At 44.4% G+C, this 23,287-nt stretch overlaps 1 protein-coding gene across 3 annotated transcripts in view; it reads left to right on the forward strand.

The window, feature by feature from the left end:
* Positions 1-19,472, forward strand: part of POLL (DNA polymerase lambda) — a 235,845-nt gene extending 216,373 nt beyond the window's left edge. For all 3 annotated transcript variants that reach the window (XM_085606462.1, XM_085606459.1, XM_085606461.1), the window contains exons 8-9: positions 13,474-13,642; positions 17,081-19,472. In XM_085606462.1, the coding sequence (XP_085462588.1) occupies positions 13,474-13,642; positions 17,081-17,442 (531 nt within the window). In that variant the 3' untranslated portion in view covers positions 17,443-19,472. The remainder of the gene's footprint in view (positions 1-13,473; positions 13,643-17,080) is intronic.
* The last annotated feature ends 3,815 nt before the right edge of the window (positions 19,473-23,287 follow it).

A 23,287-nucleotide genomic window follows, 5' to 3' on the forward strand; every position in this document is an offset into this window, starting at 1 on the left:
GTAATATAATTAAAACCCTGATCAGTATTTGTGTTATTGAAAACATTGTTAGCCCTTCTGAAAGGGATATTTCCTTATTGCATATTCTTAATAACTTGAATTAACGTATCTATTGTAAAAATGTTAAAAAATGTCTATTTACTGTACTAAAACTCTCTTTTCTAAAAGTATACTTTTGAGAAAATCATCTTGAAAAATAGATTTATGGACTTACCCTCTGAATGTAAAGCATCCTCCCTCTTTTTTACATCATACTATTTTCTAGTTGCTATAATGTGTGTGCTAAAGATTTACCTTTTCCATCCCCTCCTATCCAACATTGAGATTTAGTATGTAGTAGGGAAAATTCTGCTTTGTGTAAGTGGATCTTGTCTAGTTCAGGGTATAATTATTTGCTGTCTCCAGTCGATTCCGATATGCTTTAAAGCTTTTGTCCAAATCATACAATTTTCTATTGAGAAAATCTACGATTCGTATGTTTTTCCTATTTACAGATGACTCTGTAATAGAAATGACCTCACAAAGGACCTTTATGAAGTTGAAAATGTCCTCTCTCCTACTAAATTTAGCCCTATGTAACACATAATAGTCCTGTCCAAGGTGCCCGTTTTTAACTCTGCCTTCGGTTATTAAAATAATAGAATTATGATCTGATAAAAGCTAGTCTAAATACTTCTAGTTACATGTAAGTAATTTAATATCGGGTAGCTCGTAGAAAAAGAATTGTGAGCAGCACAAGAGAACTTGCAATCTTTCATAGTCAGTTTGCACAGTCTTCAGGTATCACCAAGCTTTTATTTGGTATTCAATTTTTTACCCTTGATGCTGTAACTAAGTTGATGATCAGGGCTAACATTAAGATCACTACCATTTGTTATCTGGATGTTAATAAAGGGTATTCCATACCTAAGAGAACCTCACATTTTTTAAACAAGGGAGGTACACTCTCTCTAATGTTGGAATATTATCTACATTTTTTGACTAGCAAAAGCTCAGTGGCCGACAGAATCAGTTTTACTTTCAGTTTTTATTGGGTTCATCATATTTAATAATTTACTGCCATCTTTGAATATTTCTCCTAAAACTACTTGTGTTCAATAGTTGAATTTCGAATCAGTTCTGTCCTTAGTTATGTAGAGAAACAGCGTTCTAAATTCCAAAGGAATCGTAAGCAATGATACTTTTTGAAAATTCAGCTCTGTCAGCTGTGCAGTCTTGTCTCCTTATTAGTACATATTTTTCCCTGGTTGGCTACTGTTTTCTTGTAATCTTTCATCTTGTTGTTTACATAAATGTGTGCATATATTGAAGTCTGTCTTAATAACTCTTTAGTTATAGGTCATTTGCACTTTCCATACCAAATGGCTTTTTTGATGCACTAAAATCTTTTCCATCAAAGTTTGGCATTTGCCTATCTCCTCTAGGTTAGTTTATTCTTTCCAAATGTCATACAGATCGGTCACGGGTAGAGAGTTATTTAAGTTGAAGTTAAAGTAGCATTTTCCATATTACATCTCCAATAAAAGTTCTCATGTCTGCTACTACAAAAACAAGCATTTGCAATGCATTAGGTCTCACATTTACGTGAGTTTAAGCTATTGGCATTGTAAATGACAATGCCTTTTATTTATGTTTTAAAAACCAAAACATAAATAAAATGCATTTTCATTTACAATGCCAATAGCTCAAACTTGCGTAAATGCGAGACCTATTGCATTGCAAAAGAAACTCGGTGTACTGAAGCGGGGGAAAGGAGGGCTGCTGGGGGCAGGCCTGGAGTTTGGACATCACAGAAAGAAGATCCAAACGAAAGAAAGTACGCAACTGTCCGATCAACGACACAAGAACAGCGAAAGGTAATGCTGGTGCAGACTATGCCTATAGATTACCAGACGGTATCTGCAGGAAGCGAGTGGAGACCAGGAAGGAGTTACAGTTACTTATACTTCAAATGGAGACTGTTTCATGCCCCTTGCAGTAAGAATAGCCCGAACAGTGGAAGGAGAAAGGCTATACTCAAAGAATGGGGATAGGAGGGGCGTGGGGGAGTTAGTTCAGTCATGGGTGCTCCTCACTTGCACTTTGAGCGACTTTCGTGAACACCAATTTTACTCAGTTTCGTTAAAAATTTTCACCCAGAAATAACACTTCGCCCCAGTTCTATTTTAGCAACTTCAACTGAAATGAACGCTTTCCCATAAACGGGCAACCAGCTGTAATGATCTCCCAAAAATTAACACGGGAAATACCCCAGCCTGATATAGGAATTATTTCACAACGGACCAAAGTAAAACGGAGTTCACAAAATGTGCCTCCTCAGCGTGAAAGCCCCAAGTGAGAAGAGACAACACACTCCTCGATTGTGTACAAATAAAGAGCGATCTTGTAGTATTTGACGACGGGCTCTCTGAGTGTGTGCCTTTTTGTTTTTTTTTTGCTTCAAGTGATAGTTAAATCTATTTTGGGAATAATAGGATGTGTGCCGCTTTATTTACAGAAAATATATAATGTTCATAGTGTGGTATTTCTTGACTTTTTTAGGCAACGAGGATCACATCAGTGATTATAAATCTAGTATTTCACACACGCTAAAACGAGAAAATACAAATGAACACAGTGTATGTTGCCTTTTATTTTGCCGTTTTGCCACTTCATTCATTGACAACATTTTTGGGGGTTGTTAGAAAGCACTGCTGCTACTTTCCAGTGGTCTCGAAGTGCTAATTCATTTTACAAGCTGCAATTCTAGTGCACAACGCCACAGACCTTGCACTTAGAAACCGCGTCTCCGGATGATGTTAAATGGGAGCACCCTTTTACAACGAGAGCCCTTTCTGGCATGAACAAATGTTTTAAAATAATCCAAGCATCCAGCGGAGCTGCAGCGACGCTCCAGTCTTAATTGTTCAAAACTACCAATCCTTGGACCATGCTCGCCAAGTATTAGTTAACTAATTAAAAAGGCTGCTTTTGAATTAACAAGCATTTGCAATAGAATAGATCTCGCATTTACGGGAGTTTGAGCTGTTGTCATTTTCAATGGCAATAGCTCAAACTCCTGTAAATGCGAGACCTATTTCACTTCAAGAAGCAGCCCCCGTTGTCCAGGGATGCTTGAAAGTGAAAGCGGGCACTGCGCGCTAAAAAGCACGTCGTGCCTGCAGTAGGAGAAACCCATTAAAATAAAGAGTGCCTACAGACTAAATAAGGCATACCTAGTCACAGCCGAAGTAAAGAGGCAAGTCACCATGGGTGTTTACAGATGCAGACAAGGCGGTACCAAGGAGGGACTAACAACCCTAACAACAACTCGCCAGCCAGCCTTTACGAGGGACAATGACACAAGCCAATGACAAATATGGGCATGGGAGTGGCCGGAGCTTCTCTTCTATACTCCACCACAAGAAGTCCCGAAGAGCAGCGCATGCACGCTGACTCAGGCTCGACCTAAATACTACTGAACAACATTACACCCAAATAGGCATGAAGATAGACATTAACTCAGGGTAGCCATTTCTGTCGATTGGTGTAAATCTGTTAAGTGTCTTTTGACATACTGGTGTTTCAAAATAGTGTTGGTGGTCTTTGAAAAGTCATGTCATGGATGGTTTTATTAATTATTTGCAAATGGTCAAGACTTGAACGTTTTGTTGGAGCTGCTATCATGTAATGCGTGGGATGTACACATATCTGTGACATCCCAGGGACGTTATGGGGATTGTGGAGGGACTGATACTGCCCTCAAAAATCCTTTTTTTTCTTGTAGTATGTGTGGATCTGTAGATCCCAGCCATACTAAAAGAAATATTTGGAACATAGTTTAAGGTGCTGGGAGAACAGGCTCCCACACCAGGGAGGATGTTAAGGGGTTAAAAAAAGTGGATTTCAGTCACAGGACCTACAGTACTTGAAATATGCAAAGTGTAACGAGACAAAATATGCTAATCACCCTCTACCCTTTTAATGTACGGTAATGGAAATCTGCCCTGACTCATTAACGGGTAAATTCTCAGTAATACGATGGAAGAGGGCTTGTGGCTTTGTCTAAGGGCTATGGACCTATAGAGGCCTGGGCAGTTGTAAAAAGGAACAAGCATTGGCATAGCCAATAGGTCTCACTTTTGGGACCTTCTAAGTATTTAGTTATGCAGCACAATATCCTTGGTGCAACCACATCAACTGCTGCGTGGCTAAACACTTATATGGTCCCAAAGGTGAGACCTATTGGCTATGCCAATGCTTGGTGTGGTTGTGTGTGTGGTTGTGTGTGGTTGTGGGTGGTTGTGTGTGTGGCTGTGGGTGCGATTGTGGGTGTTTGTGTGGTTGTGTGTGTGTTTGTGTGGTTGTGTGTGGTTGTGTTTTGTGTGGGTGTGTGGTTGTGTGGTTGATTGTGTGGTTGTGTGGGCGGTTGTGTGTGTGGTTGTGTGGTTTGTGTGTGTGTGGTTGTATGTGTGGTTGTGTGTGTGGTTGTATGTGTGGTTGTGTGTGGTGTTGTGTGTGTGGTGTTGTGTGTGGGGGTGTGTGTGGTTGTGTGTGTGTGTGTGGTTGTGTGTATGGTTGTGGTTGTGTGTGTGTGTGTTTGTGGTTGTGTGTGTGGTTGTGGTTGTGTGTGGGTGCGGGTGTGTGTGTGGATGTGTGGCTGGGAGTGGTTGTGTGTGGTGGTGTATGTGTGGTTGTGTGTGTGTGCTTGTGGTTGTGTGTGGTTGTGGTGTGTGGGTGCAGGTGTGTGTGTGGATGGGTGTGTGTGTGGTTGTGTATGTGGTTGTGTGTGTTGCTGTGTGTGTGGTTGTGGTTGTGTGTGGTTGTGTGTGTGGTTGTGTGTGTGTGGTTGTGTGGTTGTGTGTGGGGTTGGGTGTGGTTTGTGTGTGTGTGTGGTTGTGTGGGTGTGGTTGTGTGTGTGTGGTTGTGGTTGTGTGTGTGGTTGTGGGTGTGGTTGTTGTGTGTGTGTGGTTGTGTGTGTGTGTGGTTGTGTGTGTGGTTGTGTGTGTGTGGTTGTGTGTGTGTGTGGTTGTGTGTGTGGTTGTGGTTGTGTGTGTATGTGGTTGTGTGTGTTGCTGTGTGTGTGGTTGTGTGTGGTTGTGTGTGTGGTTGTGTGTGTGTGGTTGTGTGGTTGTGTGTGGGGTTGGGTGTGGTTTGTGTGTGTGTGTGGTTGTGTGGGTGTGGTTGTGTGTGTGTGTGGTTGTGGGTGTGGTTGTTGTGTGTGTGTGGTTGTGTGTGTGTGTGGTTGTGTGTGTGGTTGTATGTGTGGTTGTGTGTGGCTGTGGTTGTGTGTGTGTGGTTGTGGTTGTGTGTGTGTGGTTGTGTGTGTGGTTGTGGTTGTGTGTGTGTGACAGTAATACTAAAAGCATATCTAAATAAACGAACACAAACATCGAGTTTGTGGAAAGAGAAAGCACATTGTAAGTCAAACGGGCGCAGCAAAGCATTAACACAACAACATGTTCTTTGATGTTTGATGTTCTTTGATGATCTGTGATCGCATAGATGGTGATTTCCTGAAAGTGATATTGGGTTGTGGGGGGAGTCTTGTGCCTAGAACACCATCGGTCAAAACAATGGGCCAGTTTTTGTTGATAATGGATCTCACTTTTCTTTCTTGTTTACTGTATGTCATGATGAGTCTGGGACTCTCATCCATCTGTGTGAGCTCTATTTCTACATTTGTCTTGGGCAGGAGTGATGCTCTGGGTCTTTCATCTGCCTTTCTTTCCCTCAATATTCTATCACTATATCCCCTCTTACTGAGTCTGCTGAGTGCTTCTTGTGTGCAGTCTTCTAAGTCCTTTTGTATGCTGCAAATCCGTTTCAATCTAAGAAGTTCACCATATGGGATACTTTTTATTAGATGCATTGGGTGTGAGCTACTGGCATGTAATGTAGCATTACCAACTGTCTCCTTTCGGAATAACGTTGTTTCTATATTCCCTTTACTTATATATACCCTTATATCTAGGAATTCAATACTTTCCCAACTCATATGTGAGGTGAATTTGAGGTTGGCAGAATTAATGTTAATTCCCTGGATGAATTCCCTGGCACTCACCTCATTGCCCTTCCACACAATAAAAACGTCATCTGTATAACGCAGCCAGTGCATGACATGTTGATCATATGCCTCTTTGTGAACCTTTCTCAGGACCTGTTCCTCCCACCAGCCCACATGCAAGCATGCGTAGCTGGGGGAGAAACAGGCCCCCATGGCTACACCTCTCAATTGCCTATACATTTCTGTGCCAAACAAAAAATAGTTGTTATGTAGAAACCACGAGATAAGGTCAAGCAGCATTTTGTTATGATTATAACAATTCAAAGGTCTTGTGTCAAGAAAATGCCTGACCGCATTAAGGCCGGTCTGATGATCAATGCTTGTATATAAGGATTCAATGTCTAATGTGATGAGCATTAGATCTTCTGCCCAATTTATTGCATCCAGTTTGACTAAATAATCTAGTGTCTTTGACATAGGTTGGTAGCCCTTTAACAATGTCTTTCTTGTAAAAAGAAATCCACATATTGGGCAATATGTTACCCCATACTGTTGATCGCAGAGATGATGGGCCTGCCTGGTATGGGTGTGACCCCTCCCCTGAAGCAGGCAGCCAGCCGCTCACAACTGATATATATATATATGTGTGTGCGTGTATATATATGTGTGTGTTTATATGTGTGTATATATATATATATATTTCAAGTAATTCTGTTCAGCCGTTCGGGCTGTACCTTCGACTAAAGGTCCTATGGGAAAATGCATGGGGAAAACGCGTTTTGGGACCCCCCTTTTTTCTCAGCCCCCGCTTGACGAATCACCCCGAGACTTTCAGGGTAGGAGCTGAGCGGAGCGCCCCATTAGTTTTGAAAATTTCACGAACATAAGTCAACCGGCGCCAAAGTTATTCAAAATAGAATTTTCAGATTTCCTATGGAAACTAGGTTGTAACTATAACTGTCTACTGGCGACCGCCAGTAGATAATATATATATATATGTATATATATATGTGTATATATATTTTGGCTTGTGACTTTTGAAGCTGCATCACTTCCACCTCTTCCTCTCCTTTGGTCGCACAAATATGTTAATAAATCTCTACATAAAATGAACCTTATTTTTCAGCATGTGTTTTCATATGCTGTTACATAACTGAAAAGGAGCAAGAGTAGAACCATCACTAGAATAATCCCTCCCTAGCCTGCAGTCCACATATACAGCATTATCCATGAAGGATAACCGGGTAGGCTTGATGCACATTGTCGTCTTTTATGTTAAAGGACGCTGAGCTGAATTTAATCTCTTTAAATACCTCCTCCAAATTTCTAGATTTTAGAAGGTTTTCATTACAGTAAGGCTTGAATTTGAGTTAGAGCTGCAGAGATATTAGCTCAGTGTCATGGTGGAAATTGAATCTTCGCCATGGAAGCAATGTAAAATTTGCCAGATGCAGACATTTCGGTTGTTGCCATTTCAGCCAGTGGTGTAAATTCTAGTAGCAGAATGTCTGCTAATATAATAATACAACTCTTTTAATACTCGCAAAATAAAGAGGGACTTGATTTGCTCATACATGAATCTGATTGAAGGGTTTCCCTACATTAGATGTTATTATTCTCTCCCATATGAACTTGCGCACACACCCTGACGCAAAGGCTGCTATGGTTTAGAAGTTAAGTTGGTGACTTTTGATGTCACGCCTTCAAATTCCTCCTTGTTTTCTTATGACTAAACCATGGAATTCTCATTAGGTTCATCCTTCTATGCCTCAAAACTGTAATCTGTGGAATGTGAAAATATTTTAAAACTGTATAGTGTGCTGCTATTACGGTGCGAAATCCATGTTCACACCCACCCTATTAAACAAATTCATGTACACACTAACCCTCTCCAACAATGTCATACTGGTTCCTGTAATCGGTCTGATCTCTGAATCCACAGGCAGGACTATTCTATGTAAGGCACCCAGTGTCCATGCTTCAATTACAATTGTTCCTTTTACAGTGTTCTTCTGCTTCCTGGAACTCAGTTGCCTTATACAGTGTACATTAAGGGGTGAGTTCCCTTGCACTGACCATTTCCATCCAAACAGCCAACCAGTCAGTGGCGGTTTCTCTTTGAGGGCGTTGGGGCTCCATCAATAATTGCTCAGATTTTATTTTTATAAAAAATTCTCCTTTATTGTACTCTGCTCTTATAAATATGCTGCTAGTTCTAGTAGAAAAACACGGGCACTGTCTGCCCTACTCACCAATACCGCCGCAGCGCCGCTGTTGGACGTCACGTGATTGCTCCCCGGATAGCCAGGCCCAAAGAAGCCTACGTGTTTGCCGAGCTGACAACCTCACAGCCCTGAAGGCTGTGATGTCATCAGCTCGGCAAAGACCTAGCAGAAAGGCGCAGTCTCCACCCCCTGATAGCGTGGAGGTGAAGTTAGCCCCGGGCGTTTTAAATACAAGCTCGGGATTGCTAACTCTCCACGTCAGTCAGAGAGTGGAGGAGAGCTCACCCCAACCCTTTCCCAAATCATTACAGTGACGAGTTGGGAAAGGGTGTGGCAGGCGGGAAGCCAAGGAATCAAGTTTGCGCAGACTTGATCTCAGACTGCCTCCCGCACGCGTGAGTCTGCAGTGGCAGTTGGAGTGGCAGCCATTTTACTGCTTCACTCAAGTCGAGACGGACTGCATGTTCGAGCCAAGGGGACTGGAGGCAGTCTGTCCTGTCTGAATGGAATCATCGTGCCGGCAGCAGCTAGTCCATGTGGTTGCTTGCCGCTGCAGTTGTGAACTCGGGCAGTTCACCAGGTAAGGCCCAGGCAGGCAGTTTTTAACTTATATGCCCGTTTACGTTTAGGGCCTTTTCATGGCATGGATGGATGTCGGGGTGGGAGAGGGCTCTGTGGGGGAGATTCTCCATTCTCACTGTGGCAGCAAGCACACTGATGAAAGGCAGGGATTTTTCCTAGAACCCAGGAGCTCTCGTGCGCTTATGGTTGTACTATAGTAAAGTAAAAGTCAAATATCATAGTGACTCGCTTTCTGCTGCTTTTTGTTACGCACTTTAACTTTGTCTGACACCTCTCTGTATGGCTCTGGTGCCCGAGGCACAGCATCACTGGTTACTCTCTCACAGACATACGTTTAAGAGTTTTTATTGCCCTAGGGCGACGTGCTGGACTTGTTTGCCCAAGAAACTCATCTGTTTTTATCATAGTTTTGACCCGCTATCAGAGGGTCCCTGCTCCAGGTCCAGGGTGCATATTCTTTTGGACAGCTCTCAGATGGGTTTATTAAAAATTAATATCATTCTGGTGTTCTGTAGGACTTCTGTATGCCGGTTGCTCTCTGTTATAGGCAGTGACAATAAAAAGGAGGACTATAATAGGGGGAAAATAGCGTCATTCACTCTGCGCTGCCAGCCTTTCAATTGTTTGTGTGAAGGCACTCCTGGAATGTTGCCACAGACTGCGATATTTTTCAATTACATAGAGAGGGTGCAATCACGTTTTAACAGTTATGATTTAATGCCTTGTTTTTCTTTTCATCAGACTGTTATGTAAAACTGTGTTTAAATATGTAGGCTATTTTGGAAAGCCAACCTTCCCTAGCTTGCAGGCTCCTCTCTCTCTCTCTCTCTCTCTCTCTCACACACACACCTACATACACACACACAAAAATCTTAGTCACACGCACGGACTCTTCTTTACACACTCACAAATAAAACTTCTCTTTTTCTTACCTACCACATTCACTTTCACTCTACACACCCTCTTTCTAACGCAAACACTGCGCTATGTCTTGCGTTAACATACACGCTCTCACACACACGCACACACACACACAAGCATACTTTTTCACACACTCTCCCATAGTTATTTGCTTTCTCTCGCTTAGATGCACACACATTCTCACTTTACACCCCCTCTCTAATACGCGCATACAATGTTCACTGTATTTCAACTCGACAATTTTATCTCGGAAAGAATGCCTGTGCGCTTCCTCAGGAATCCTCCCTGAGCCCCACGCTTTTCAATGTGTATATGCGACCTTTGGCAGAAGTGGTCAAGCCTTTTGGGTTCAAGATCGTCTCATACGCAGATGATATGCAGCTAATTGTGTCCCTTAATCAGATGGATGAGAAACAGTTCTGCCTGGCCAACTGCCTGGAGAAAGAGTCCGCTTGGATGGATAACTCCTTTCTAAAATTAAACGCTGCAAAAACTGAACTGATGTTTTTGGGAAAACCCATTAACATCAATCCTTGTGCTTTTTGGCCTAAATGTTTGGGAGTTACGCCCACACCCAAAGAACACATAAAAAGTCTTGGGGTATGGTTCGATCACAAATTAGAGTTTAAGGAGCAGGCACGTAGGGTAGCTGCTACCTGCTTTGGAATCCTCAAAATGATTAGGAAAATCTTTCCCTTGCTCCCTTTTAGTGCAGGGAAACTGCTGGTGCAGGCCCTGATTTTGTCACGGCTCGACTACACTAATGTGCTCTAGCTTGGTTCCTCGTGCGCCACCATTAAAAAGCTTCAAATGGTGCAAAACTGTGCTGCACGCTCTCTTATGCAGGCTCCATATCGGGCATCGGCAAAGCCTTTGCTTGTCTCTCTGCACTGGTTGCCAGTGGCAGAGAGAATTCAGTTCAAGGCCCTGTGCATTGTTCACAAGGTATTGTCCTCTAGGGCACCTCCGATTCTCAGAACTATCATCACCCCCTACCTCCCAAAAAGAACACTACGCTCAGGAAAGAAACGTTTCGCAGCAGTCCTGAGAGTTAATCGAGCACAAAGTGGTGGTAGGATGTTCTCCATCATAGCGTCGAAAAGTTGGAATCAACTTCCAGATCATACTCGGCTCGAGACTAATCACCTCTCCTTTCGTAAATCTCTGACGACCCTGCTGTTCACCTGATGCTCCTTTTTGCCGGTAATTGGTTTTGTCGTTAGCGCTGGGAGGACTTTGGTAGCCATGCTTTTTACAAGTACTTTATTCATTCATTCATTAATCTGCCTCTCTTTTGCACGTAGAAATGTGCATGTGCACAAAAACACCACACAAAAACTCATCCACATGATCACGTGTAGTCTTTTCCTGCAAATTGTTTTGTTTGAAGTTGCAGAATTTCATTTTAATCTTCGGCAGGTTTCTCTGTACATTAGTTTTGAAGCTGTTTTTAATTAGCGTGGAATTAGTCCTACACATCACTGCACACATAATGTATTGAAATTACAAAATGCAGCATTTACTGTAGCAACCATACCATGATGTGGTGCCGGTGCTCTTAAAATATAAGCTACTGAGCTGGCTAGAAGTCATGAAGGGACAATGCCGTCCCTGGACATTCTGCAAACATCTGAACTTTCGGCATTGCCTGGTTTCAGCAAGGCTCTTTCTGACTTTAGAACTCTGTGCCCTCCGTCTTCTCCGCAGATGGCACCATCGCCCAAACCAGCTGTAATTCTCAGCACGCTGTAGTGTTATATATTTATTTACCAAAAAAGTACTGAGCCGAATGTACCTCAGAGAATTCGCAGTTTGGACTAGCGCTCTGGCATCTGTGACGATTTATATGCCTGGTTGCTTCCAGTTTTAATGCCGACCGTTATATTTATTGCAGTTGTCTTGTTTTAGCTTTTTTTCCTCAATGTTATAGTGTACATGATTGCTGGCATCTGAAATAATGAATACAGTGTGGAACCGGCTTTTGGCAATATCGCCACAACAGGAATCTGTTTCTGGTCAGGTGCATCTTTACTGCTTCAATTGAGAACATGGTGATGTAGGCGTCTCGATTTAAAAGTACGAACGAAGCTGCACATGGTGCAGTTTGCGATTGAATGGAAAGACTAGAGCCTTTTAATTTCATAATCACTCCAATGTATTTTCTAACTGTAGCTGATAAACCACGCGTTCCGTTTTTTATCAATTAATGTCTTGTCCTCTGAAGATGGTGTTAGGACCAATTCAGAGAAAACAAGAAAAAGGCACACAAGGAGCGTGCGCATCCCTGCTTGCTCCCGCGGCAATACTCCAGGGGAGTGGACTTACGAAAAAAGGTGGGACATGCTGCCACCGTTAGCCATTTGCAGGCTACGATTTTTAAAGGACAACCCGAAAAGCCAGACCAAAGCGTGGGAGGAGTCAGACCCCACAAAGTAAAGATAACAGATCGCCTACAGCGCAAGCGCTGTTTAGGCTCGACCTAACCAGGGCTAATAAAGGGCCTCCTCCCAGTAGGCTGAAAGAGAAGATGCAGCCAAGAGCTGTGCCACAGAAACACAACTGATATTCTGTCTGCAAGAGAGATAAGTAGAGGCTCAGTTATATCTTTTTTTTGTGCGAGTCAGGCTAGTTTGACTAGGATGAGATGTATGTTTTTAAGCATCTACATAACCACATGCACTTTACTCTTCACAGTCAAAAAAGAGGCAAGTGTTGGTCTAGACTAATTATTAATTAGTTTAGGCCAACCCTCACTTCGTTTTTGACTGTGAAGAGTAAAGTGCATGTGTTCTCAAATTTGCTTGAAAATGCACCATTTGTCCACTCATTTTCTTTTTAAATTTTCGGGGGAGAACCCCCCCGAACCCTCCTTAGGTCGTTCGAGCTCGCTCACCGTGGGGTGCTCCACCATTAATTTACCGCCTCACCTGTTTCAAATGTCACCAGCCACCACTGCAACCAGTAATTTTTCCTTATGAAAGAGATAAGATGTACGAAATGAGTCTTGATATTCTCTGCATATGGATTTTGAATGAAACAGCAGGACCAAAGGGGTGACATCAGCATCGCCATATGCCTTGGTGTAAGTACTTGCAGGTTAGTTGATCTGTAGTTTTCCTACGATGGCAGCACATGCGAAGCTCAGCCCCTTTCCTTAACTGAGCCAATTGTGTTCACAATCACATTTGGCAAATCAGCTAAGCATGTTTTTTCCTCTCCATTTTGTTGTATTTGTGCTATGTTGTATGCAGAGAAATGTTTGGGGGCAAAGCTGGCCAGTTCCTTGGTGTAACTTCCACTCTTGATTTGATGTCAGCATACAGGGTACTTTCTGCCACTTTTTGGGAGGATCCATCAGAATTTTTCAGCAAATTTTCTACTGATTTGAGTATGTTCTAAATTGGTGTATAGAGTACTCATATCGCGAATTGAAATTCTGCACGGTTGATGTCACATTTTACTTGGACATACTTCTTAGCAAGATCAAATGTGGAATAAATAGCATTTGTAAAATAACTAAATGTAAACTTGGGCTAAGGACTTTAAACTCTGGTCAGATTCATGGGCTGTTTTCAATTTGATGACGCTGTTAGACATCAGTATTCAGTGATGTGTGTACATACAGGTGAATCTCTTTGGCGAGTCAGCATAAAGCAGGGGATCAGTTAAAGACAAGAAATAAATACTTTTAGGAACACAATTTACAGGATTTCACCTCCATCACACTGTGTTTCTTCCTCTTCTTTGTCCCTCTCACAGGTCAGAGAAGTGGCCCATTCAATAAATCCTGGTCTACTCTGCGTTGCATGTGGATCTTACAGACGGGGAAAGCTCACCTGTGGAGACGTAGATGTTTTGGTTACTCATCCGGATGGGAACTCTCACAAAGGCATCTTTGGCAAACTAATTGATGGGCTGAAAACGCGAGGTGCATAATTTTATAGAAAATGTTTGTGTGTTGCAACAAAATGTATGCTGAAAGACATATTTATTGCAGAGATATATTCTGAATGTCAAGTGTTTAGATTTTAGTACAACATGTATAATGGACGAAATGCACAGAAAAATTGAGCACTATACTTTGAGACCAAACATATATTGGTCTTGCACAGGAGTTGTTACTAAGGGTGTGTCTATGGAGCTGGCAGGAGCTACTGGGCCCAACCGTGGGAGTTGACACATTTTACATCTAACGCTCAGTGATAGCACGGGTGGAGCAGTTCAAGGCTTCTCGGGGTTGATGATAGAGAGACGGGGGATGAACACAGGCTCACAACTTAAAATATATTCAATAGCAGCAATAAATGATCACCCAGTTAAATACTTTCTTTTATGACAAAAGGAGTATTTATATACAGCCACTAAGTAAAATACGGCATACATAAACCATACACACAGCTCCCTGATGTCAGGGATCTAGAGTTTAATAGGCAGTCCCCTGTGTCCCACTTCCTTCTTACTAGTGGTAGTCGTTATTCCCCATTTACTATAGGCGACATTCATACTAGGCTCCACTAGCAGTCCTAGTCTCAGCAGTCCCACTCTGTTAGAAAAGTCAAAATTCTTTCTGCACTGAAGTGCTATCTCGTAGACAAGTTTCCCCAGGGCCTTCTGACCCTTCACTCAGCATTACCCACAAATGTAGGGATTGCCCAATTGGAGTCTCTGAGAGCGTCTCTCACGTCTGCTGCCTCTGGTGAATATCACACACACGGTTCATAGAGACAACAGCTTAGTGTCCCCAATTCTCCACTGATGCAACAATGTTTACTCGGCTCTTTCCCACAGGTGGGGGGGTTTATGGTTGCTTCTGGTTCCTATCCTCAGTTGGGGTACTGACTAGCACAGGTTACAAAGGCACCCTCTCCTCAAGACAATTGCATCAACAAAGCTCTGAGCCTTTTCTTGTTCTAGTGACACTCCCTTTCTGGCATTCAGGGCCACCACACCTGCTCCTCACTTTGGGTGACAGCAACTTAAACACTGTACATGGGCGAAGGCCCGATTGGCACAGCAAAAGTCACGGCCGCCTCCTCTGACATAAGGGGTCCTCCAACTTACATACCGCACACAGGCGGAGGCCGGGTCGGCATGGCAAACTTCACGGCTGTCCCCTTCTGGAATTTGGGTTCGCTGATGTACACACCGCACATGGGCGACGGCCCGATATCTACAGCGGCCCCGTATGGTTTCACCGACCTACACTCTGCATGCAGATGATGGCCTGATTGGCATGGCAGTAATGATGACCCCGGTTTACTTCACGGTATTCCCCCACTGGCATACAGGGTCACCGACTTGAACCTACACACAGGCAACAACCCGATCGGTGCAGCAGCTGTTTCCTCACACTTCACTACAGAGATTCACTCGCCAGGATCCCCCATTGGACTTCTATCCCTCCAACAATCTCATCCTCATAGGACACACTAGTCTTGGCCTGCAGGCAGATACTGGTGCTCCAGAGGCAGGTTGTCTTTGATGTCGCGGGTTGATGTCCCCATACCTTGCTGGAATACTGGCAGGCCTTTGCTTCAAGCTCCAGTCACAGGCAGAAAAGTCTTGCAGAGCTTCCATCCTCGCATAGTCCGTCTGGCTGGTTGCCATTTTTCGGGACCTCCAGTCCCATTTTTATGGTCCATTTCCAGACACCAAATGTGATTTAGAGACTGAGTTTTTGAAATCTGTGTTAGCGGTCTTTCTTTTGAAGTGCCCACTCCTGCCCTGCTTTTCCTCCCGAAAGCAGTCTGTCACAGCAGGAGCGGCTCCAAATCTGCAGCCAGACAACTTAGACTAAAGGTTCTAGAGGTTCACACCAAGATGTCAGCCACAGTGATATGTGCATCAGAAGGTTACCCCAGGGTCTCTGCCCTACTCTTTGATTCCCTTATCAACCCCATCTCCTTCCTGAGATGTGCTCAGGCCCTCTTCCAGGGACTTCTCACAGAGTCTTGCTCTCCTTCCTCCCTTGTGTGTCCCACCCAACTCACAGGACTGCAGCAAGCCACTAATCTTTCTGGGGGATTCCTCTGACTCCTCATGCTCCTCCTGTCAGCCCTGGATTTCCCAAAATGGAACCCAGAGTCTTCCATTTATTGTACCAGCCACAGGCAAACATACACCCAGCACGTACATAGAACACACACATGCACTGCACAGCATTACATACTAACTTGGTGTAGGCCAGCAGCGGAACTTTACATGAGTGAGTCTGTTGGCCTCACTCCAGTGACACAGGTAAAATGTCCTGTTCCCTTCTGCTAATCACAACACAATATGCTGCCTCCACCACGCTCATGTTGCTTAACTCCTAGCAAAGACAGCAGCCTTTCACCACTATGAGGTGTCCCTCCCGGTCCAACAAGACCACAATCTGTGAGGCAGACCTACGTCATGGCGCACACTCATGCTCTGTGTTAGTCCATGACAACACAAATCAGCACCAGGAATCCAGACATTGTTGCAGCTGGGGCACTCAGTGCAGGGGTACACGTCCGTCACTATGCAAGGAACCTTTCCGTCCCAACAGTGAGATGTGTTCTAAAGTGTGGCCAATAGCATTCTCCCTGATGCTTGAATGTCTGGAGGGTTGATTGAGTCCTTCGATTGTCAACAATGATGTTTGCCTATTGAGTGCTCGCTAAATATCCAGGTTGATTTACGCTATTGGCACCAGGCAAGATGCTTTCATTTGCAATTGTAGCTCAAACATGTTTATCATAAAAATGTTACCCCAATTGTCACTTGTGTTTAAGGTCTTTCATTCTGACCAGCCGGTTGTACCAGGGTTGGGTGCGAATAGTGTCTGTACCTCATCCGTTTACCCAATTAGTGTAATTATTCCCCTCAACTGCAATTTTTCCCCCATGCCTATTTCGCCAGGTAATACATTGCGCATCTTGCACAAAGAAAGCTGGTCAGGAACGGGAACTGTGTGGGGAAATCAATTCCACACCTTACACATCACTACAAGCGTGAAAATTAAGAATCGTAAAGATTTCACCCCAGTGAAAAAGCAAAATGACGAGTAATGTATTTGTCCTGGGAAAATGTACTCCACAGTTCATAGAGACAACCCAGAATTAGGACACAGTAAATTTGGCTCTCTCAGAATGAGAACCCAAGTGTTTTTATTTGGTCTACAAATCTCGGTACTGTATGTTTACTTCATGGAGAACATTAGAACATATGATACTAGAGAAGCTCTGGTAGGTTTAACATTGGTAGATAATTCATATCTGTTTTTCTTCTGTCCATGTTTTCAGTGTTTTACATGTATGAATCATTAAACAAATATTTTTTTCTTTACTACGCCTTACATACCACAGTTTTTTTAAGTAGCCTTCCTTATGTTTTTATGATGCAGGGTTCTTGACTGATGATTTGGTGAGTCAGGAGGACAGTGGAAGCCAGAAGAAGTATATGGGAGTCTGCTGTCTTCCTGGTCCTGGAAGGAAACACAGGAGGCTTGATATCATTGTTGTTCCATACAGCGAGTTTGCGTGTTCTCTGATGTACTTCACGGGTTCTGCTCACTTTAACCGCTCCATGCGGGCACTTGCCAAAACCAAAGGCATGAGTTTATCGGAGCACTCTCTAAACAAGGATGTTGTCCGCAATGGGAGCGTGAAGGTCAGCACAGGATTTCCTCTCCAAACTGCTGCTGAAAAGGATGTGTTTGAGCTGCTTGGTTTGCCATACAGGGAACCTCATGAAAGAGACTGGTGATGCCCCCCATGTGTCCTCTCACCTACTTTGCATACCACACTTTACTTTTCACTTTTACCTAAATGCTCCCCTTGTATGCCCAGATACATCTGCAACGGATTAAGCAGACCAAGGCTGGTTATTGGACTGTGATCAGTGGTACTCTGCTCATAAGCAGTTTTAAATGTACTCCCATTTCTGTGCCATATGTGTATTTTTAAAATCTGCAGGATTTCATTTGAATTGTAAGAAAAAAACAATTCTGTTGCACTGCTTCCAACAGCTGCAGTTTTAATTTTAAATTTATTAGGATGAAGTGTTAAATTAACTGTATGTTTATGTGGCGCTAGTATAGGCCGCGTGCTGCTTCCAAGCGTTAGCTGCTGAAATTATCTAGTGATGTAGGAATGATTGAGGAATCTCATAAAGAGCTAAGTTAAATGTGCTGGGATTATATGAAGTATGATAGACATTGATGAGGCATTGAAAGCTTAGCGTCTATGTGTAATTTATTCTCAGCGTGCTCTCCTTGTGCCCACCCTCCTTGAATGTCACCCCAGGTTTTTAGCTGAAAGAAAATCACAGGGAAGCCATGGTCTTATCGGTAGCAGCATTTACTTTCTTTTTTAGAAGGTGGAAGAACAATGAACGTTTGCTGTTTTTTATCGTATTTGGAAACATAATAGCAATTCGCTCTAGAGGCGAAATATGCCTTTGAAAGTGAAATTACAGGTTGCCAATTTCATGCAAAAGGCAACAGAAATTGCTGTAGATAGTTTACTGAGCCTGTCTCCGTAGAACCCCCAGAAAGACGTCAGCGATGGACTCTTTTGTCAGATTTCATCGAGGCTCAGAGACCGCTGGCTAACTGTGAGTTTATAACTAATGTTTCTTCATGATGTTACGTTATCATTATCGCTCTCATCTTCCTTTGCCTTTTCATGACTTGGTTATTTTCACAAGGATGGATTGTATGTAAATGTATTCATGATCCTGTTTTTCAGCCTAAGAGAGTGGTCAATTGAAGACCTATAATGGATCCATTCTCCTTGGCTGTGGTGCATTAACACTCACTTGTTCAGTCTAACAATGCCCAACTGTGGTCATGTGGAACTGTCCTTATGTATTTTAAGAGCACGGTATCTAATGGGTTGCCCAGTTTTTAACTCTAGCAGATGATTCCACATCTGTAGTCCTCTGGTACCTATTGGGCATGCTTTATACACTGTGGACCTGATTCACAAAAGGTCTATGCACTTGTGAATTCTCATTGCGGAGATTCCGCCTGAGCGCAGAGACTCCCCCGCGACTGCGGGGCCTCCGCCATGAGTGCGGAGGCCCTTTGTAAATCAGGCCTGTGACTCCTTGGAGTGCTGCTGCTGAAAGAACTGACACTCCTCTGACATCTGAGTCATTAGAGTTAAATTGTCAGGATAGACTAATGGCACTCCAGAATTTAAATGCATGAGAACTTTTTGAGTTTATTTCAAGACCTGCGATGTATGTGATGAACTTTTCTGACAGACTGCTTAGGAAAATTCTGACTAAGTTTCAGCTGCAATGGCTACATGTTAGGTCCAGTTTTGACTGTCTGGGTTTAGCAGTTTTGGTGCAAATTTGCAAACCACAAACAAAGACTCTACAAGAAGAATCCTCCTGAAATCAGCACTTTTTGACAGCAGTATTGCACCCGCTGGCTAAATATCTCTTCCTATTGACAGCCCTACTGTTGTATACAGGCATGGATTCTTAGATTTTCAGAAACTTGGCTCGTAAGTCAGGAAGGTTCAGGACTTCTTTGGTACTCCACAAATTAGCATAAGTGTATTTAAAATTTTTAGAACACTTTTCTTAACCTGAGTTCTCTATCCCAGCATACTGTAGTGTGAAAATTGTGTTCTAATTTTAAACGTCTGTGTGCATTTTAAGCTTAACTTGAACATAATTTATGAAGATAGTTCGGAATAAAGCTATTGTGTTTGTAGAGCGATAATATGCAATTGTAAAAAAGTGTGTTTTCTTAATTAAAAAATGGAGAATGTTTTTAAAAAGATTGACTGACAGTGGTGTCTTTGCCTTACTACAAGACCATCTTTTAGCTAAGTAAGGTTCACAGTCATGTTGAGTTAAAGTTCAACTAAAGTGAACACTATGAGTCTCTTTCTACCATGCAAGTATATGGTCCGGTACGGCCTACCGCCCCCTCCTCCCTTCTATTGTGACAGACATCAATACAATCAATTTGTTTGGAATAGGGGGTCGTTGACCCCCGATCGTATTTATTAATAAACATACATTTTTGCACACAAATATATAATTACGCAGAAATGAAATGATAAGACAGGATTCGGTACATTTGATTCATTCCTAGCTTTAACCAAGTTCTAATACATAATGTTCCTATCCTAGTCTAAACATATTGCTGAGCACATTTCTGCGTATTACTTTTGGGCCTACGGCAAGGTCAACACGCTGGCCCCTCCCCCTTTAATCCAAATTGTCCCGCGCACCCTAACCAGAGTGCGCATGCGCAGGAGGCCCAGCTGACCCGGAAGTGGTTCTCTCCATATTTGTCCCGCGCCCCCCAACCAGGGTGCGCATGCGCAGGGGGCCCAGCTGACCCGGAAGTAGTTCCTTCCAGGCAACCCCCATGCGTTCAAGACTTACTCCATAAAGGGGCCATGCAGACAGCGCAGCTTACTTACGCCCGCGTGCGGGGTGGCCAACCAGCCAATGGAAAGCGTAAACCCCGTTTGTCCCCGCACCGTTGCAACCAACCGGTTGTAACTGCCCCTGGAGTCAGGTGAGAGCCACATGTCCCTCCCCTCTGGGCACCCCATTTAATAAGGCGCCCCAAAAGATTAGTCAATTTAGTCTGTCCAACCGATGACCTTACCGCCTGACCAGAAATACCGCCTAAAACACGACAAAAAAGGCATTTACATACAAATTGTCTTCGTAATTGACATCCTGTGGAAAAACACACTATCATATTTAACTTCAACAAACATTTATCTCAGGGATGGTGGGTGGGGAAAAACGTTAAAGGTCCTCCCGAGGGAGGAGGCACACGCGACGGGTGTGCTGCCGAGGGGAGCGGAGAGCAAAGAGACTGCTCTTCGCACTCCCCCCGGCTTTATACTAACGCCCATCCACCAGCTGGAACTGGTTCTTGCTGAGGGGATCACCCGCGCCCCGGAAGTGATCCGATCACTTCCGTGGCGCGGTGGAGTCTCCCATGACCCGGAAGCGATCCGATCGCTTCCGGGGCACGGCCCCCAGCCAATGCGGGGCCCACGGAACGGGAAATGATACGGGGGCACGGCCGACCACCATAATGGCGGCGAGGCCGATGCTGTCCCCGTCTTCCTCTATGGTCCGGTACGGCCTACCGCCCCCTCCTCCCTTCTATTGTGACAGACATCAATACAATCAATTTGTTTGGAATAGGGGGTCGTTGACCCCCGATCGTATTTATTAACAAACACACATATTTGCACACAAATATATAATTACGCAGAAATGAAATGATAAGACAGGATTCGGTACATTTGATTCATTCCTAGCTTTAACCAAGTCCTAATACATAATGTTCCTATCCTAGTCTAAACATATTGCTGAGCACATTTCTGCGTATTACTTTTGGGCCTACGGCAAGGTCAACACGCTGGCCCCTCCCCCTTTAATCCAAATTGTCCCGCGCACCCTAACCAGAGTGCGCATGCGCAGGAGGCCCAGCTGACCCGGAAGTGGTTCTCTCCATATTTGTCCCGCGCCCCCCAACCAGGGTGCGCATGCGCAGGGGGCCCAGCTGACCCGGAAGTAGTTCCTTCCAGGCAACCCCCATGCGTTCAAGACTTACTCCATAAAGGGGCCATGCAGACAGCGCAGCTTACTTACGCCCGCGTGCGGGGTGGCCAACCAGCCAATGGAAAGCGTAACCCCCGTTTGTCCCCGCACCGTTGCAACCAACCGGTTGTAACTGCCCCTGGAGTCAGGTGAGAGCCACATGTCCCTCCCCTCTGGGCGCCCCATTTAATAAGGCGCCCCAAAAGATTAGTCAATTTAGTCTGACCTTACCGCACAGGCCTGCATAGTCGACCGATTATCAGGCCCCCCCCTAAAACCCAAGGTCATACTCACCATTGAAAATTGGTCCAGCCAAGCTAAAATGTCACCCAGGAATATCTCGCTCTCCCACCTAGAGAGGCGAACCCCGTCCCGCAAGTAGCAGACATCCCCTTTTATGCACACCTGAGCAATAACTCTTACTCTGGGGAGTCCTAAAACAACCTGTCTATTTTACTATTGATCCTCCGAACCGAGTGACTGGGAGCCCTCACGGATTCCCCTCCCTGCCCCCGAACCCTTTGGCAGCATGTGCAACCGCACAATAATCGCACCTGGGCAGCGCCTGGCCAGCCATGCTGACTCTAACAGCACTTATCCACCCAGGATCCTCCGATTTAGGTGCACCAAGTTGTTACCACCAAGATGTGACATGCTAGCGGCGGGTGGTCGGGTGAACTTGTCGAAACGTCACCCCCGTGCCCACACAGGAGACCCTGCAACCTACCGCTTTGCGCGCGCTGCCCCATTTCCTGCAATAAAAGTTACGTAGACAGGAGACATACGAATGGCCGCAGATACACGCATGACACTCCACCTTGGCGTCCAGAGAATTGACTTTCTTTGCGGTTGTATCTTCTTCTTGGTGAGGTGTCGCTGTCTCTTCCTGCGTGACAGGCCGAGGGAACTTATGAGCTTTGCCGTTGATCGCCCAACAGCCTTGACTCCGCTGCTTACCATTGCCGTCCTGGACCCACCGGTCCCCTTGCCGGCCCACATCTCGCAGATATCGCGGTGCGGAGCGCCTCCTCATGCAACAGCCATGGATCCAGCCATACTTAAAATGAGAATGAAAACAGATGATTAGTGTTGTCTTTTGGTAAAATTACAGCGTGATAGTATGCGTGACACCAAACGAAATGCAAGATATCATATGCACCCAACGCACTATAAATGCACACACATGCCCAGGCCATGAGCGGTAGGTAGAGTGCATCGCAGAATACGAGTGCAGAGATACCGCGTGACAAACAATAAGCCTCAAATGCTGGATTTGGCATCTAGGGTGGACCGGTAGCGAGTGCCACCACACCAATAACCCATGAACCAGTGTGCTGTCACCTGGGCGTAGAGCGTTTTTATAACACCATAACCTAGCAGTATGCATACCTACCGGTAGAGCACATGGGTGCACCGGTACCATGTGAACCAACGGCATATATTGCTGCACCCTCCTTGTGACCTAACAGGTTTCTAAATTATAGGTGTCGTTGCAATGGGTGTCTGAGCTTTTTGGGCCGTCCCCCACTTTGTACGCGTAACTGCACCGGCGTGCTTAAGTACTCAATAATGCGTGACAGCAAACCATCGGACGTACCGATAATACATACCATGTGGCGGCATCTCTCACTTGTATTATGTAAAGCGGCCCAACTCAATTGTAACCCCCCCACGCCGCTTCCCTACTCCCATTCCCTGTGAAGCGGCCAAAGCACCTTTTTCATGCGTGATGTCACAAGCCTTCCGGCGAGGGCCAACCTTTGGCTCCTAGTTTCCTATTCTGAAAATCAAGTAATGTGCAGAACCCTGAAATCAGACTTTTCAATGAGGCCTAGCATAGCCCCAAGTGCAATAACATAGGACTGTCCGCTGAGAGTGCTTAGCCTGGAATGCCAGGATCTGTGCATAGTGCTGCTAAATAGTTAGGACCATCTGGGAAACCAAAAATCAACAATTGCGTCAAAACGCATTCTCTCTGAAGCGTAACAGTAACATGATAAAGTGAGGGATCTAATCC

Source organism: Triturus cristatus, chromosome 1_2 (assembly GCF_964204655.1).
Source record: "Triturus cristatus chromosome 1_2, aTriCri1.1, whole genome shotgun sequence".
Classification (NCBI taxonomy): domain Eukaryota; kingdom Metazoa; phylum Chordata; class Amphibia; order Caudata; family Salamandridae; genus Triturus; species Triturus cristatus.